The 19075-nt window shown below is 40.7% G+C and overlaps 1 protein-coding gene and 1 non-coding gene across 51 annotated transcripts in view; one reads left to right on the top strand and one right to left on the bottom strand.

The window, feature by feature from the left end:
• Positions 1-19075, top strand: part of LRRFIP2 (LRR binding FLII interacting protein 2) — a 120279-nt gene that overhangs the window by 20573 nt on the left and 80631 nt on the right. For 31 of the 50 annotated variants that reach the window (XM_008984031.5, XM_035278012.3, XM_035278009.3 and 28 more), the window contains exon 3: positions 6192-6336. In XM_008984031.5, the coding sequence (XP_008982279.1) occupies positions 6247-6336 (90 nt within the window). In that variant the 5' untranslated portion in view covers positions 6192-6246. Of the gene's footprint in view, positions 1-1039; positions 1165-2604; positions 2720-6191; positions 6337-19075 lie in introns of all 50 variants that reach the window. The other 19 variants (XM_078354621.1, XM_078354617.1, XM_078354619.1 and 16 more) reach the window with 3 other exon arrangements.
• Positions 18873-18978, bottom strand: LOC118149018 (U6 spliceosomal RNA). Its single transcript, XR_004736192.1, has one exon. It is a non-coding gene; the product is annotated as a U6 spliceosomal RNA (small nuclear RNA).

Below are 19075 nucleotides of genomic sequence, written 5' to 3'. Positions count from 1 at the left end.
AAAATTCATTTGAGCCTTACATTAACCATGTTAGAGAGACGAAACTGCTGGCTGAGGAGATGCAGGCCTAGAAAGCGGGAAGGGTAACACAGCAAGTGGTAGTGCGGTCAGCTGAACTTGGATCTTCTCATTGTAAGTTTTGTCCAGTGCTAACAACTGCAGTCACACTAAGTCTTTAGTTCAGAGACCCTTCCACATACTGGGATTTGTTTATGCATAACTATGAAATGTTTTCTTATGCAGACTAGTGTTCACTGTAATGGCAGCTGTGATGCAAAGACTTACTAGGACAATATTTTGAATTCTCCATGATGCAGTACTTAGATATAAAAGAACTATATCAGGATCCATATTAGGCACAGAACTTTCTAAGTATTCTATATTTAGAATGTGACATACTGATGTTACATTCTGTTCTTAAGAACTGGACAGTATCATGATTGAAGTGCCACTTTTACTGTGGCAAAATGCCTATTCTTTCAGACGTGTATTATATGAGAAGCTCATTGAAGAAGAGAAAGCCTTAGTGAAATATCTGTCTGTTTTGAAGTTTTATATTCCACAAGATCCTGAAGATACTTTCCTTCTTTTCCTTAAGTAGACAAATACTTCATGACAAAACCATCTGGGGAAAATCAGCTTGTCACTGTGTGGGTAAAGGACTTGACAAAAATACAGGCAATTTTGTTCTTATCAGTTGATGAAAAGCTTTAGCTCTTGAAGTTGTTTAACACCACCCAGGAAACACTGGAAGAAGTGCTCCTGAAGAAAAGTGTTCTCGAGGAAACCTTGGGATAGAAATGTACTGCAAGTCCTTTAGGATCAGAAACAAAATAAGCTATTTAAGGTTTCCTTTGAGTCTACATTCTCATATTGGTCATTTTGTTGAAAAGTTTTCCATTGGCTATGTTAGGAATCTTACTTCTTTCAAGGTTTCCTTCATCACTGATACCGAAGGACATGGAGTTACTAGAAAATAGATTGCATGAGAACGGAAAAACTTGTAATTTTTTCTTCTTTTTTTCCCTTTTCTTTTTAGAGACAGAGTCTCCCTCTGTTACCCAGGCTGGAGTGCAGTGTCTCTATCACGGCCCACCATAACCTTGACCTCCCTGGGCTCACACAGTCCTCCCACCTCAGCCTCCCAAGTAGCTGGGACTACAGGTGTGTGCCAACATGTCTGGATAATTATTTTAATTTTTTGTAGAGACAGTGTTTTACCATGTTGCCCAGACTGGTCATTTTTCTAATATTGGTAAGGATACCTGGCTACAGGGTACAAATAATACAATTCTTTTAAAAGTACTAGGTTATCCTTTGAACTAAGTAGTCTTTGATCTGCATCGTGTGCAACTGAAAAAGGTGACAGGAACTGGCCAGTCAGTCATATAAACACCTAGGTGCTTTCTGCAGTTATTACAAGAAGGATAAGGAAGATAGCTATTTCCTGCTTATCCTGTGCTGCTTTTTACTGTCATCTCTTTCTCAGGGCTGCCTGTTCTGGAGCTGTTGAAACCATTTTGTTTGGAAGTAATTTTAAGAACGAATAATTTTTACATAAATCTCTGATCCAGTAGTACTCTGGCAGGTCTAAGGCACAGGCGATATTAAGTGAGAAAGAAAGAAAAATGATTATGGGGGTAGAGGAGAAAGAAAAGAAAGAAGCACATTCAAAAGAATGCTATCTGCAGTGCTTTCAGATGAGCCTCTCAGTAGTATAGCATGTTATGCTTAATTTCATGTAATCCAGTTGGGGGCTAGTTTATTTTTTGAGCCTTGGATTGGAATGTTTTTTATTTTTATTTATTTGTTTTTTGAGATAGGGTCTCTGTCACCCAGGCTGGGGTGCAGTAATCATGACTCACTGCAGTCTCAACCTCCCAGGCTCAGTCAGTTCTTGCACCTCAGCCTCTCAAGTAGCAGGAACTACAAGGGTGTGCCACCATGGCTGGCTAATTTATACAAAATTTTTGTAGAGGCAGGGTTTTGCCATGTTGCCTAGGCTGGTCTAAAACTCTTGGGCTCAAGCAATTCTCCTGACTCAGCCTCCGAAAGTGCTGGGATTATTAGACGTGAGCCACCATGCCTGGTTTTAGTTTTTAAAAAATGCATCTCGTCAGGTGTGGTGGCGCATGCCTGTAATCCTAGCACTTTGGGAGGCCAAGCCTGATGGCTGATGAGGTCAAGAGATTGAGAGCATCCTTGCCAACGTGGTGAACCCTGTCTCTACTAAAAATTCAAAAATTAGCTGGGCGTGGTGGTGTGCACCTGTAGTCCCAGCTACTTGGGAGGCTGAGGCAGGAGAATCACTTGAACCTGGCAGAGATTGCAGTGAGCCGAGATCGTGCCACTGCACTCCAGCCTGGGCCACAGAGCAAGACTCTGTCTCAAAAAAAAGAAAATATCTCTTTTTCCTCAATGCTATTGAAATTTTAGAGAATTAAGAAAAAAATGTATCCATAATCCTAACCTCCTAACAAAACCACTGGTAAACTATTGACATACTTCCAGCCAAATCTATTTTTATTCTCTGATTATTTTTATGTGTCTGGAATTAGAAAATGCTTACATTTTTGTCTTTTGCTTCTGTGAAATGTTTTTCAGTGTGTCCTTGGAAAGCTGGCTGACAGATAAATACTGGATGATACCGCAATGCATTCGCTAAATTGTCAACTCTAGTCTGAAAAGGAACATTGTGTTGCATGTTGCTTTTTTTTAAGTAGGTGGCTAATATTTGTATACATCATTACCATTTAAAAAGAATGTTTTAAAAATTTCAGTCTGTCATGGTGGCTAATGCCTGTAATGCCAGCACTTTGGAAGGCTGAGGCAGGTGGATCACCTGAGGTCAGGAGTTGGAGACCAGCCTGGCCAACGTGGTGAAACCCCATTTCTCCTAAAAATACAAATTAGCCAGGTATGGTGGCACATGCCTGTAGTCCCAGCTACTCGGGAGACTGAGACAGGAGAATCACTTGAACCTAGCAGGTAAAATTGCACTGAGCCAAGATTATGCCACTGCATTCCGGCCTGGGCAAGAAAGAGCGAGACTCTGTCTCAAAAAAAAAAAAATTATTTCGGTAGTTTTTGGGGTACAGATGGTTTTTGGTTACATGGGTAAGTTCTTTAGTGGTGATTTCTAAACTGTTTGAGTGTACCCCATCACTCAAGCAGTTTGCACTGTACCCGGTGTGTTGTCTTTTATTCCTCACTCCCTGCCCTTGCCCTCACCACCAAGTTCCCAAAGTTGATTATATCATTCTTATGCCTTTGTGTCTGTGTATTTTTACTCCTACTTATAAGTGAGATCATATGATACATTCCTGAGTTACTTCGCTTAGAAAAATGACCTCTAACTCCAAGTTGCTGCAAGAGACATTATTTCATTTCTTTTCATGGCTGAGTAGTATTCCATGGTGTATCTATACCACATTTTCTTTTTCTGCTCATTGGTTGATGGGCACTTAGGTTTTTTCCATCTCTTTGCAATTATGAATTGTGCTGCTATAAACATGTGTGTGCATGTGTCTTTTTCACATAATAACTTTCGTAGAGACCCAGTAGTGGGATTGCTCGATCAAATGGTAGCTCTACTTTTAGTTCTTTAAGAAATTTTCGGGCCAGGCTCAGAGTGGCTCATGCCTGTAATCCCAGCACTTTGGGAAGCTGAGGCGGGCAGATCAGCTGAGGTCAAGAGTTTGAGACCAGCCTGGCCAACATGGTAAAACTCTGCCTTTACTAAAAATACAAAAATTAGCCAGGCAGGGTGGCACACACCTGTAGTCTCAGCTACTCGGGACGCTGAGGCAGGAGAATCACTTGAATGCAGGAGCTGGAGGTTGCAGTGAGCCGAGATTGGGTCACTGCACTCCAGCCTGAGTGAAAGAGTGAGTGAGACTCCATTTCAAAAAAAAAAAAGAAATCTTTATATTGTTTTCCATAGTGGTTGTACTAGTTATCATTCCCATCAGCAACGTATACACTATTACTATTAAGTAAGTGAATAATCTTTAAAATTATGCTGAAGATGATTGAAAACTTCTGAGAAAACTCTTCTGTCCTCTTCAAGAGTTGTTCTGATTTGTGTCTGGGATATATCTGCTGCTACATTAAAAAGTATATTTTTTGTGTGTTTTCTTTTTTTATTTTTTGAGATGGAGTCTTGCTCTGTTGCCCAGGCTGGAGTGCAGTGGCGCAATCTCAACTCACTGCAACCTCCACCTCCTGGGTCCAAGCTTTTCTCCTCTCTCAGCCTTCCGAGTATCTGGGATTATAGGCATGCGCCACCATGCCTGGCTAATTTTTATTTTTGAGATGGAGTCTTGCTCTGTCACCCATGCTGGAGTGCAGTGGCATGGTCTTGGCTCACTGCAACCTCCACTTACCAGGTTCAAGCAATTCTTCTGCCTCAGTCTCCCGAGTAGCTGGGATTACAGGTGCCCACCACCACGCCTGGCTAATTTTTGTATTTTTAGTAAAGACGGGGTTTCGCCATGTTGGCCAGACTGGTCTCAAACTCCTGATCTCCAGTGATCCGCCTGCTTTGGCCTCCCAAAGTGCTGGTATTTACAGGTGTGAGCCACTGCACCCAACCACTGTTTCCATTTTTAAATGAGTTCTTAATCAGATCTAGATATATCTTCTATAGTGAAGTAGTAAAGCATCATCAGTCTTTATTTGGCTGGACAGAATAACAGGCTAGCTCTGATGAATGAGAAATGGTGTCAGATAAGTTGGGAATGTTTTGAATCTTTATTGAAAAAAGCTTTTTGGTGGAGTAATTCTGCTTTATTTTGCCTGAATGAAGTAAATTCCAGTGCATTAAAGTCATTTAGAGTTTCAATATAGCCAGTTCTGTTAGGACAGACTTACTTGAGAATTCCTTTGTGATTCATACTGTAATGAAATTTTGCTGGTTTATTTTGGTAAAGCAAGTCAAAAATGTTTAAGTTACCGAATATTTAGCTAAATGAGCTATGCTTCTTAGCAATGTGTATAGAAGAAAAGAGGTCATGAGATTTGTGTTGCATTCTTTCATGGTAATTAATCTTCAATCTCAAATACCGTGTGTTAGAAAGGTTAGATGGTCTTTTTCATCCTTATTATTTAATCCTGGCAGATGGGTTTTTCTTCTCCCTTTTGTTAAAATAGGTTTAATAAGTAATAGTAACAGGTTCGTAGATAATAGTCTTTTTATTTTATTTACTTATTTTTTTGAGATGGAGTTTCACTCTTGTTGCCCAGGCTGGAGTGTAATGGCGCAATTTCGGCTCACTGCAACCTCTGTTTTCTAGGTTCAAACGATTCTCCTGCATCAGCCTCCCAAGTACCTGGAATTACAGGCATGCGCCACCATACCCGATTTTGTAGTTTTAGTAGAGACGGGGTTTCGCCATGTTGGTCAGGCTAGTTTCGATCCCCTGACCTCAGATGATCCACTTGCCTCTGCCTTCCATGGTGCTGGGATCACAGGCATGAGCCACCGCGCCCAGCGAGATACTCTTAACCATTTGACTACATTTGTTTTGTTCATCACTGTACCTTTAGCACTTTTTGTAGTACCTGGTAACGACAGACACTCAGGTATTTGTTACACGGACAGTGTTGGTTATTGTTATTTGCGGAATAATAAACCTTCATTTTTTCTTTTATATGGTTGTGGGTTTTATTTTGTTTTGTTTTTTGACATGGAATCTCTCTCTGTCACCCAGGCTGGAGTCTAGTGGCGCAATCTCTGCTCACTGCAACCTTCGCCTCCTGGGGTCAAGCAATTCTCCTGCCTCAGCCTCCAGAATAGCTGGGATTATAGATGTATACCACCATGCTCGGCTAATTTTTGTATTTTTGGTAGAGACAGGGTTTCACCATGTTGACTAGGCTGCCCAGCTATGGTAATTTTAAATGGTTTAGTAGAATTTCTGCTGACGGCAGCTTTCTGAGGCTAATTTTATAATACACTCTCATAGGTTGCTGTGGGTAGCATAGTCAAAAGAGTTAGGAGGTTTAATAATTAGTATAAAATTAAATATTCCAAAATTTATTGGAGTAATTTGATAGTAGGAAGAGAGGTATTTGGTGACTAATTTCTCTAAGAAGAAAGCTAATTTCTCTGTTAAAAGTGAGTGTATAAATGAGCATGAAAACTGCACAAAGAGAACTATCCTATATTATTATGTTTTTGTTTATTTCAGGGCTGAAAACACAGTTAAATCACTGTCAAAGTTAAAAGGCTATTAAGTACACAAGATGGGGACTCCTGGGTCTGGAAGGAAAAGAACACCTGTGAAAGACCGATTTTCTGCAGAAGATGAAGCTTTGAGTAACATTGCCAGAGAGGTAGGTATGTTTGGTAAATCCCCTCTCCACACTGAGTTGCACAGATGTGCTATAACCATGCCCAGGGGACAGAGATACAGACATTTACTCATTTAACAAGTTTTGGATGTTTGTTAAGAGGAAGATATTGTAGCTGGTCTCTAAAATAGTGTATTAGAATAAAATATAGTTGGGTATTATCAAAAGAAATCAAATATAGAGATGAATCTCTGAACAACACATTTTATTTGCGACAATAGAATTGTAATTTGGGCATACACACAGACTGCTTTGGTCTTTGGTATGTCCAAAGAATAAAGAAAAGATTGGGTTTTTTATTAGAGAAATGTTATCTTTTGTTTTGAAAGAAAACTCATCACCACTAGCAAAGTTTTTGGGAGCTGGCACGCTCTGATTGGTTATTGACTGTGGTAGGTTAAACTATTCTTAGAGTTACTGCAGTTCATTTCCGCAGCTACCAGGAAAAACTGGTCTTAAAGTTATGGCAGGGTATTTCAGCAGCTGGCTTGTCAGATAATCCCTGGGCAGGTGCTTGTGCCCTAAGTACTTTTCTTTTCCTTTTCTTCCCCCTGGTCTCTAATTTAATTGGGTGTGACAAGATAATTCCAATTTATATAATCAATGCATCCAAAATTATTTTTTCTTTATATTTTTGTGGGTTGCTTGAGTTCCATGTACTTTTTCTAATGTACTGAAATTTGTGATTAATCTTTGGAATGTAAACATAATGAGAATGTTGAAGATACGGTAACTACATTATAGAAGTACTCATTGGGCTCTGCAGTGAATATGCTTCGCATGTGCTGATATAAATGAAACAATATTTCGTGTCTGTTCGGATTCAGAGCCTTATGGTTAAAAGTTCTACTGAAACATTGCAGTGGAATTTTTATGTTTAATTCTTTAGCTGGTAACAGAGTTTCTGGGGCAATTTTGTTTCAGCTTGTTGTAACTCAGAATAAAGAAAAAGGGAAGAGGTGTCACCTATTGAATCACTGGCAACATTTCCTGCTGTATATTGGAATTTTTTTTTTTTGGAGACGGAGTGTTGCTCTGTCCCCCAGGCTGGGGTGCAGTGGCACAATCTTGGCTCACTGCAACCTCCTGCCTCCCAGGTTCAAGCGATTCTCCTGCCTCAGCTTCCTGAGTAGCTGAGATTACAGGTATGCGCCACCATGCCTGGCTAATTTTTGTGTTTTTAAAGTAGAGATGGTGTTTCACCACGTTGGCCAGGCTGGTCTCCAACTACTGACCTTGTGATCCACCTGCCTCGGCCTCCGAAAGTGCTGGGATTACAGGTGTGAACCATTGTGCCTGACTGATAATTCCAGTTTATATAATCAATTTTCACAATATCCAATGCATGAAAAATTATTTTTTCTTTATATTTTTGTGGGTTACTTGAGTTCCATGTACTAGTTCTAGTGTACTAAAATGTATAATTAATCTTTGGAATGTAAACTTAGGATAATTAGAAGTTGAAGATACGGCCGGGTGGGGTGGCAGGCGCCTGTAATCCCAGCTCCCCGGGAGGCTGAGGTCGGCGGATCATGGGTGCTTGGGAGTTCAGGGCTGCGGCTGTGTAGAGCAGGCGTCCGCACCGGGCCTGGCACCAACATGGGGTTCCCGGGGGAGCCCGGGGGTGCCAGGTTGTCTAAGGAGTGGGGGACCAGGCCCAGGCCCGACACGGAGCAGGTGAAACTCCTCATGCTGGGTGGCGGTGGGACCGCGCCCACGAGCAACACCTGCAGTTCCCCTCTGGACATCCGACGAGACCCAGTCTCTGGGGGGGAAAAAAAAGAAATTGAAGATACGATGACTATATTATAGAAATACTCATTGGGCTATGCCGTTGATATGCTTCAGATGTACTGTATAAATGTTGATGGAAACGATATTTCCTGTCTGTTCAGATTCAGTGTTTTATTTTTTGAAACATTGCAGTGGAATTTTTATGTTTAATTCTCTTACCTGGTAACAGCTTCTGGGACAATTTTGTTTCAGTTTGTTGTAACTCAGAAAAAAGGAAGGGGTGTCACCTATTGAATCACTGGCAACATTTCCTGTTGTGTATTTGAGATTTAAGATAACTACTAGCTGGGATTTCTTAATGAATTGCCAACTTTGTTTCGAATTCGATCTGCAACTGCAGACTGACCATGAACTAATATGATACAAGAATTGTGCAGGGCGGGATGGCTCACACCTGTAATCCCAGCACTTTGGGAGGCTGAGGTGGGCGGATCATGAGGTCAGGAGATCGAGACCATCCTGGCCAACATGGTGAAACCCCGTCTCTACTAAAATACAAAAAAAAATTAGCTGAGTGTGGTGGCACGCACCTGTAGTCCCAGCTACTCAGGAGGCTGAGGCAGGAGAATCGCTTGAATCTGGGAGGCGGAGGTTGCAGTGAGCCAAGATCGTGCCACTGAGCTCCAGCCTGGCAACAGAGCAAGACTCCATCTCAAAATAATAATAATAATAATAATAAAGAATTGCTTAGAGGTTCATTATATTCTTTTGGTGAGAATTATTACCATATCACTTCTTCTTTGTTATTAATAAATAGCTCATTTAGGAATAGCATAATTTCCTTTAGACGCATTACACAGTCTTTTGACTCAGCTCATTGTTATGATTTTCCTATCGGAAGCTACTTGATTAGCTTTTGAATTAGAATTCAAATGCTGTAGGAAGCTATTTGAAGCAAAGGAAAGTTATACAAAACCTGATTTTAAAAATTGTGATATTACTATCACAAAATGACTTTAAAAATCAATTAGAGCATTTGGGTTGATTCCATGTCTTTGCTATTGTGAATAGTATTCCAGTAAACGTACACGTGCATGTATCTTTATAATAGAATGATTTATGTTCTTTGGGTATATACCTAGGAATGGGATTGCTGGGTCAAATGGTATTTCTGGTTCTAGGTCTTTGAGGAATCACCATACTATCTTCCACAATGTTGAACTAGTTTACACTCCCACCAACAGTGTAAAAGTGCTCCTTTTTCTCGACATCCTCTCCAGCATCTGTTGTCTCCAGATTTTTTAGTGATCACCATTCTGACTAGCATAAGATGGTATCTCATTGTGGTTTTGATTTGCATTTCTCTAATGATCAGTGATGTTGAGCTTTTTTTCAATGTTTGTTGGCTGCATACATGTCTTCTTTTAAGAAGTGTCTGTTCATGTCCTTTGCCCAGTTTTTAATGGGGTTGTTTTTTTCCTTTAAGTTTGTTTAAGTTATTTGTAGATCCTGGATATTAGACCTTTGTCAAATGGATAGCCATTTTGTAGCTTGTCTGTTCACTCTGATGATAGTTTCTTTTGCTGTGCAGAAGCTCTTTAATTAGATCCCATTTGTGAATTTTTGCTTTTGTTGCAATTGCTTTTGACGTTTTCATCATGAAATCTTTGCCCGTGGCAATATCCTTAATGGCATTGCCTAGATTTTCTTCTAGGGTTTTTATAGTTTTGGGTTTTACATCAACTCAAATGCCCATCAATGATAGACTGGATAAAGAAAATGTGGTACATATATACCATGGAATACTGTGCAGCCATAAAAAGGAGTAAGATCTTATCCTTTGCAGAGACATGATGGAACTGGAAGCCGTTATCCTTAGCAAACTAATACAGGAACAGAAAATCAAACATGTTCTCACTTATAAGTGGGAGTTGAATGATGAAAACACATGGATACAGGAGAAGGGGAACAGCACACACTGGGGCCTGTGGCGGGGGGTTTTGGTGGGGTGAGAGAGAGCAGCAAGATAAATAGCTAATGCTTGTGGGGCTTAATACCTAGGTGATAGCTTGATGGGTGCAGCAAACCACCATGGCACATGTTTACCTATGTAACAAACCTCCAGGTCCTGCACATGTATCCCAGAACTTAAAATAAAATGAAATAAAAATCAATGAGATCTTTTTCAGTTAAAAGATGAAAGATATTTAAAAGTGAAAAAGTAGATACTACTTTATATAGTGAGTGATCTTAAGTATTTGCACAAATGAAGCATTTTGGAAGCAACATAGTTATAGTTGAAAATTGAAACTACCCAGAATGTTTTCTTTCAAAATTGGAGAGATTTACCCAGATTTCTGTAAGGGAGGAAAATGCTACCACCTTCTAGTCTCTGTGTGTGTTGTCACTAAGTATTTTACTTTTTATTTTTAATGTGATGCTTTCTTTAAAAAATTGTGTAGTATTTAACATCCAGTACTTGTTGAGTGCTTACTATGTGGTAAACACTATTGTAAGCATTTTATGTACATGGGTTCATTTCATCCTGAAAAAATTCCGGATTCATTTTTTTTCCCATCCGCATTTTACAGAGGCAGAAACCATTGCACAGAAAAGTTAAGTAACTTCCCCAAGGTTACATAACTAGGAAATAGCAGGTCTTGGATTCAGACCCTGAGGCTTGGCTCCACAGTCTGTGTATTTAACCTCTTACTATGCCACATTGTTCTCAATCAGTCTTTTCTAATTCCACCATTCATAGCTGCTTGTTGTTGTTTTCAGGAACTTTTCATGACTTTGAAAGCAGTTTCATATCTTGATTCTCACAAGTCTTGAGCTAAGTAGGATAGGTATTATTATCAGCCGTGCTTACAGCTGGGTAAACAGGTGATGTTAGATAACGGTCTAGAATGTGTCAGAAACAAGGCTGACATTCCGCCATTTAGAGTCATTGTTCATGTTCCAGGAGAGGTGGGCTTTGGAGTCTTAGTGGTGTGACTTTGAGTTCGGCTATACTAGTTGCTGCTTAAATAACTTTAAGTAACTTCTCTAGACTTCAGTTTCCTTGTCTGTAAAATGGGAATAATATTATTTTCCTGTCTCACAGAGTTGTGATGGTTAGAGGAGATAATGCTTGTGAACCTTTAGAACAGTGTTAGGCTTGCAGTAGGCTATTTGTTGCTTATTAAAAAGCAGAAATTGAAAGTGATAATAGAAGACTAGTAGAAAGGTAAAATGGGCTCTTTTTGCAAAAGAAACTTATTAAGCTAAGTTTCCTAAAGCATGACTAATCATCAGAATCTCCCAGGGAGACTTATTAGTATACAGATTCCCTAACTATACCCCATACTCAGTAAATCTGAATCTGTAGGGGTTGAGCCCAGAAATCTTGATTGATTGATTGATTGAAGGAAATGGGTCTTTCCATGTTGTCCAGGTGGGACTTAAACTTCTGGGCTCAAGTGATCCTCCTGCCTCAGCCTCCTGAGTAGCTGAGTCTACAGGTGCATGCCACTGCGCCCAGGTAGAAATTTGTATTTAAACAGGCAAACACACACACACACACACACACACACACACACACCACACCCAGGTAGAAATTTGTATTTACACACACACACACACACCACACCCAGGTAGAAATTTGTATTTACACACACATACATTCTCTCCCCGCCCTTCCTGTGAGATTCTGATGGCCAGCCAGGTTTGGGGACCATGAACCAAAATATACAGATGATCCTATCCTGAATGGTCAGTTTTTAATACCTCCAGGTTATTTTCCTTCCCTTATGCTATTATTTTGTTATGAAATAACTGAGTTTAGTAGTAATTCTAATAGAATGTATACTGTAATAATAAAACTAGTACTATAAAAAGACATTAAAAAACCCAATAATTCTAGTTTTTATTTCTATCTTCAGAACTCTGAACATGCATATGGCAACTTTAGTAACAAGATAAAAAGGCTCAAGTTTAACTTGAAACCTGAAAGGACCAGTTTTCATTGTTAAGATTCAAGACTTTATTTGCATGAGGAGTACCTAATACGTGACACAGTAGTTGTCAAACTTCAGAGGAAATATGTTTAGCTGTTTTAATAGTTCTTTCATATGTTCCTTCTTAGTCTCTCTTTTGCCTTTCAAGTTTTCATAGCTAAACACTCATATACTGTTTGTTCATACACTGAATGGTTGACATTCACATATGGTTCCTAATCCTCATTTTCTCCAATAGGATTATCCCTTTCACCAAAAACATTGCCTTAAGTTAGAAGCAAATAAAAACTAACAAAATCCCCACAACAGTAAAGAAGACAATCTGCTTAATCTTTGTTGTTGTTGTTGTTAGATCTGAAGAGTTTATCTTTTCCTAATTTCAGATTGTTTTTTGAAGTGAACAGGGAATGCCATCATTAAAGAAAAATAGCCTCTTTTTCTTCTTGCTGCTTAGTATTTGCTCAGGTTTCCATGCTTCTCAATTGGCCAAAAAGCAGGTAATCTGAATAAAGAGGAAAAGAAGCAAAATGATGTACAAACTGGATCATTTGTATGCTACCATATGGAACTGAGTGCATTTAAAATCATAGTAAAGTAAACACCGTTTTAACCATTAAGGGTGTCCTTCTCTGGCATGAAGTCCATTTTCACTGCTGCACAATCATCACCACGACTGTCCACATCCAGAATGCTTTTCATCTTGAAAAACCTGAATACATTTTTATTTTTAATTTAATTATTATTTTGAGACAAGGTCTCTGTTGCCCAGGCTGGAGTGCAGTGGTGTGATCTTGGCTCACTGCCACCTCTGCCTCCTGGGTTCAAGAGATTCTCCTGTCGCAGCCTCCTGAGTAGCGGGGACTACAGGTGTGCACCACCACATCCAGCTAATTTTTGTATTTTTAGTAGAGGCGTGGTTTTGCATGTGGGCAAGGCTGGTCTCAAACTCCTGATCTCAAGTGATCCGCCCACCTTGGCCTCCCAAAGTGCTGGGATTACAAACTTGAGCCACTACACCTGGCCTCTGAGTGTGTATGGTTTATTTTTGTTTTTGTTTTGAGACAGTCTCTCACTCTGTTGCCCAGGCCGGAGTACATTGGTGCCATCTCAGCTCACTGCAACCTCTGCCTCCCAGGTTCAAGCAGTTCTCCTGCCTCAACCTCCAGAGTAGCTGGAATTACAGGTGCCTGCCACCACACCCAGTAATTTTTGTATTTTTAAGAGAGACAGGGTTTCACCATGTTGGTGAGGCTGGTATTGAATTCCTGACCTCAAGTGATGCACCTGCCTTGGCCTCCTCTGAGTGCATTTTAAAAATATATTGAAATATTTGAAGACTCTTCTGTGAAGGCAGGAATGTGGGTAGATTTATAAGTCCTGTCATGTCTGTAATAGGCATGTTGATGTTTGCTCTGGGAGCTCAAGCTGTTATATCTGTAGGAAGATCTCAAAAGAGCACACATTGGAAGGGATCACTAGCAAGTCCCCTAGGGTTTCAGAAGACCAATCTGAATGCTTACCTTTCATGGGTGTGTGTTTGGCTTTGATATTTTCATAGACAAAATGCAATTGGAGAGTTGACTTTCAATGAATATTGTCTGAAAGCACATGCCTTGTGTATCAGATTGGGGACCCTAAGTTACCCAGCCTCTCAAAAGGAGAATGATGAGAGTAGAGTGAAAGCCAGTGAAGCTGCCTTACCACAATCAGTTTCATGAGTGTTATTGGGGAGTTTCCTTTTGAGAAGAAATTGAAGCTTCTTGAATGGTTTGCAAAGTCTTAAAGGTATTACAGAAACCTGGAGTATTACTGCTTTCCTTGTTTTAGAGCTGAAATTATGAAGAAAATGCATTTTATGCCTACTTCTTTAAGTGAAAGTTACAATTTTTTTTTTCCACAGAGTCTAACTCATCAGCCAGGCCGGAGTGCAGTGGTGCCATCTTGGCTCTGCAACCTTTGTCTCCCAGGTTCAAGTGATTACTTGTGCCTCAGCTTCCTGAGTAGATGAGATTATAGGCGTGCACCACCACACCCAACTAATTTTAGTAGTTTTAGTAGAGACAGGGTTTCACCATGTTGGCTGGGCTGGTCTCAAACTTTTGACCTCAGGTGATCTGCCCACTTTGGCCTATGGGCATGAGCCACCATGCCCAGCCACAAGAATGTTGCTGATTTTTGTACCTGATGATCTGAGAAATTTTTTCCTGATTCTAAAATTCTGTGATTTCTTCCAAAGTTCAGGACCCAAAGAAAGTTGATGTCCATATGCACAGCTCTGTTAAATCTAGAGAATGAATGTCAGACATATGATTATTTTTTCTAGATTAGAGGATAGGATCTTGATGAGGAAGTCATTAGTGACTTCTCCAAGGTAACATAGCTAGGAAATAGCAGAGCTTGGATTCAAACTCATAAAGGTTGGCTCCAGAGTCTGTACATTTAACCTCTTACTATGATTATAATAATTATTAAGTAACAATTACATTTAATAAAGACAGGGTCTTGCTCTGTTGCCCAGGCTGGTGTTGAATCCCTGAGCTCATTCAGGATAGGATAATAAGAATTGGAGTCTAGTAAAAAGTGTCCAGAGATTGTTGAGCAGAATTTACATGTGAACATATTTGGTTTAGCTGAGTGTGGTGACATGTGCCTGTAGTCCCAGGTACGCAGCAGGCGGGGTAGGAGGATTGCTTGAGCCCAGGAGTTCAAGGTTTCAGTGAGCTGTGATCCTGCTACTGTACTCCTGCTTGGGCAACAGAGTGATAACCCACCTCTAAATATTTAAAAAAAAAATATATATATATATATATGATATGCAAATTTACTTGTAAGAGGTAAGAAAGGAAGCTCCATGGCTGTTTTACATTTGTGTTTGCTATAACATGTGGATTTTTTTTTTTTAATCAAGTCTCGCTATGTCTCCCAGACTGGAGTACAGCAGCACAATCTCAGCTCACTGCAGCCTCTGCCTCCCAGGTTCAAGCGATTCTCCTGCCTCAGTCTTCCGAGTAGCTGGGATTACAGGCGCATGTCACCATACCCAGCTAATTTTTGTATTTTTAGTAGAGATGGGATCTCACCATGTTGGCCAGGCTGGTCTTGAACTACTGACCTCAGGTGATCCACCTGCCTCAGCCTCCCAGAGTGCTGGGATTGCAGGCATGAGCCACCGTACCCAGCCTAGATTTCTTTTTTTTCAAGTGTACAATTCAGTGATACTATCCAATGTGTTTGGTTCAGGTTGTTGTGTGCAAATGGGATTTGTCCGAAAAGAAACTCCACAGGAGGCAGAATTACTCTTATTTAAAATGCTCATGTTCTCAGTGGTGATAAACAACAATTCATAGAAGATTATGAAATGGCTAGGTGCAGTGGTGCATACCTGTAGTCACAGCTACTTGGGAGGCTGAGGTGAGAGGATTACTTGAGCACAGAAGTTCGAGACTAGCCTCAGCAACATAGCAAGACCCTGTCTCTTAGAAAAGACAGGGTTTTTTATAATTAAAAAAACATGTGAAATATGAGTTGTTTGATATCAGAAAAAAATAAGTTAAAATTCCTAGATTTTGACCAGGTGTGGCGGCTCACACCTGTAATCCCAGCACTTTGGGAGGCTGAGGTAGGTGGATCATGAGGTCCGGAAATTAAGACCATCCTGGCCAACATGGTGAAACCCCATCTCTGCTAAAAATACAAAGAATTAACTGGGTGTGGTGACACATGCCTGTTGTCCCAGCTACTCAGGAGGCTGAGGCAGGTGGATTGCTTGAACCTGGGAAGCAGAGGTTGTAGTGAGCTGAGATCGCACCTCTACACTCTAACCTGGTGACAGAGAGACTCCATCTCAAAACATAAAAACAAAAAAATCTAAGATTTTATCTACTACATGTTGGTGTTTATGCTCAGAAAAATTTAAATATTTGTCCTCAACTACCAAAAACTTAAAAGTGGTTAAACATAATTATGTTGTAAGATATAATTTTAAAATTTTGTACTAAAGGGAAGTTGAGGCTGGGCATGATGGCACATGCCTATAATCCCAGCACTTTGGGAGACCAAGGCATGAGGTCAGGAGTTCAAGACCAGCCTGGCCAACATGGTGAAACCCCATCTCTACTAAAAATACAAAAATTAGCCAGGCGGGCACGTGTAACTCCATATGCTCAGGAGGCTGAGGCAGAGAATTGCTTGAACCTGGGAGGTGGGTATAGCAGTGAGCCGAGATCGCATCGCTGCACTCCAGCCTGGGAGACAGAGCGAGACTCCGTCTCAAAAAAAAAAAAAAAGGGAAGTTGCTAGGAAATAGAGCAATAATTTTTGTTAATTTGGAAACCATGGCAACACAGTAAATATTATGTTTCTTATATTATGTCACTTAATTTGTCTTTCAGTGTTCTTTTGGCATGAGTGTCATGGAAGAGTAAACAAAATTAGACACAGTGAACTCTGAGTCTTAGCTCCCTGAGTTAGTCATTTTCTTTTTCTTTTTTTTTTTTTTTTTTTGGAGACAGTTTCGTTCTTGTTGCCCAGGCTGGAGTGCAATGGCAGGATCTCGGCCCACTGCAACCTTCCCTTCCCGGGTTCAAGTGATTCTCCTGCTTAAGCCTCCCGAGTAGCTGGGACTACAGGCATGCACCACTATGTCTGGCTAATTTTTTACTTTGAGTAGAGATGGGGTTTCTCCATGTTGGTCAGGTATCCTCCATGAATGTTGGCTCTGTCTAGATGTTGTGAAGTTTCTCAGAATGCATAGAGCTTTCACTGTAGGCATTTTTATTGAAATGTGTATTTTATTTAAGTATATTTTTGTACCAAACACTTTTACAATGTAATGCTTCATTTTTTTTGTATTCTCATTTTGTGTTTTGTATTTTCATTGCATAGCGTAAAGATGTTGGGTTGGTTGAGCATGGTAGCTCACCCCTGTAATTCTAGCACTTTGGGAGGCCGAGGTGGGTGGATTGTGTTAGCTCACAAATTGAGACCAGCTGGGTAACAGGGTGACACATGCCTGTAGTTCCAGCTACTCAGGAGGCTGAGGTGGGAGGATTACCTGAGCTCATGGAGGTCAAGGCTGCAATGAGCCATGATCACACCCTGGACAACAAAGCGAGACCCTGTCTCAAAAAAAAAAAAAACAAAAAACAAAACCAACTAGGAAGGATGTTGGGTCAACTGCCAACTGAAGTGAAATACAAAGAAACTTTGAAAGACATGATTCATTTTGTCCAAATTTAACAAGAATATGGCTCTGAAAAATCATCTGTTGCTCTCAGGTCCACATGTGGCAAGGACATTTTTGAGCTCTTTGAAACTCGATCTGGATGATAAAGATTAAAACAAACAAAAAGGCAGGGAGCCCATTCTCACGTGCTGCCCAGAGGAAACTGGCTAGAGCTGGGACCTGCTGGGGTTGCTGTTCCTGCAGTAGTCATATGATCGTGAGCCAGTAGCTACTTCTTAGGGTGCCTCAGCCCAAACAATGCCTGATGCCACGGAGACTGTACCTGTGGCCACCTTCTGCATTTGCTTTGGCTCTGGGCCCTGCCCGGGGGTGAGCCTCTTAGGCCTTGGAGGACCAGGAATCAGTAATGGCATATGCCATACTTGGCCAGTTTAACACACGTTGGAGGAAGAGCCTGGAAGAGAGGCAGGTGGATTTATTCCAGCTTTTAGACATTTGAACCAGTGAAACCAAATGCAAATAAATGTTTGTCTGGTTTTATGTTTGTCTGGTTTCAAGAAAAAGTTTTAATATGTATCGCCATAAACAGCCTTGCTTAATGGGTTTTTGTGTATTGCCTTCTAAGAGCTCTGTAGAGACAGGTGTGTAAAACAGCTAGCACTATGATGGGAAACTGCCAAAATAATAAGTAGTTCAGTGTGGCTGGGGCGGGGTTAGGAAATGGGAGGAGGTGATGTTAGAGAGGAAATAGGGACCAATCATGAAAGAATTTGTGTGCTGAGGAATTTACATTTGATTTTCAAAGCTTGGGGAGCCATTAAAGGGTAAATCCTTTTTCAGATTTGAATTACAGTATAATTGCTTTAGCCATCCAGTGGAGAGTGAGTGGTAGGAGGTAGAAGGCAGGAAACGGGAATCTGTTGCCCAGGCTGTAGTGCAGTGGTACAATCTTAGCTTACTGCCAACTCTGCTTCCTGGGTTCTGGGACTACAGGCATACACCACGACACCTGGTTAATTTTTGTGTTTCTTACAGAGACGGGTTTTAAGACAGTGACAGTGGGAACACAGAGGAAAGTAAAGAGAGTCTTGATGGAAGCTAGTTGAGACTTAGCAACTGAAATATGGAGGGAGGATAGAAAAGAGTGAGGAGTCTTATGATCTTTGTTTCATATTTTGGGTAATGGGGTAGTTGATGGGGAATATAAAAAAGAAGAGGAAGATTAAGGGAAAGATTATAAATTAAATTAGGGTTGCATTGAGTCTGAGGTTCTAGTGGGAGAGCCTCAGGTGTTATTTTTTTTTTTTTTTTGAGACAGAGTCTCACTCTGTCACCCAGGCTGCAGCACTGTGGCATGATCTTAGCTCACTCCAACCTTTGCCTCCTAGGTTCAAGTAATTCTTGTGCCTCAGCCCCCTGAGTAGTTGGGACTACAGATGTGCGCTACCACACCCAGCTAATTTTTGTTTTTAGTAGAGACAGGGTTTTGCCATGTTGCCCAGGCTGGCCTTGAACTCCTGAGCTCAAGTGATTTGCCTGCCTTGGCCTCCCAAAGTGCTAGGACTACAGGCATGAGCCACTGCTTCCGGCCTCAATTAAAAAAAAAAAGAAAAGGCTTCACAAATTTGCATGTCATCCTTGCACAGAGGCCATGCTGACCTCTGTATCTGTCCAGTTTTAGTATATGTGCTGCACATAATTGAGTACACAGCCTCAATTTTTAATAACCAGTTGGATCAGGATTGTGGGAGAAAATTCTAGGTTGCGCATAGAGATTTACAGAGTAACAGTATGACCTGGGAGA

This window comes from Callithrix jacchus, chromosome 17 (assembly GCF_049354715.1).
Source record: "Callithrix jacchus isolate 240 chromosome 17, calJac240_pri, whole genome shotgun sequence".
In the NCBI taxonomy this organism is placed as follows: Eukaryota; Metazoa; Chordata; class Mammalia; order Primates; family Cebidae; genus Callithrix; species Callithrix jacchus.
Note: the sequence above shows the minus strand (reverse complement) of the source record. Positions and strands in the feature narration are given on the sequence as shown.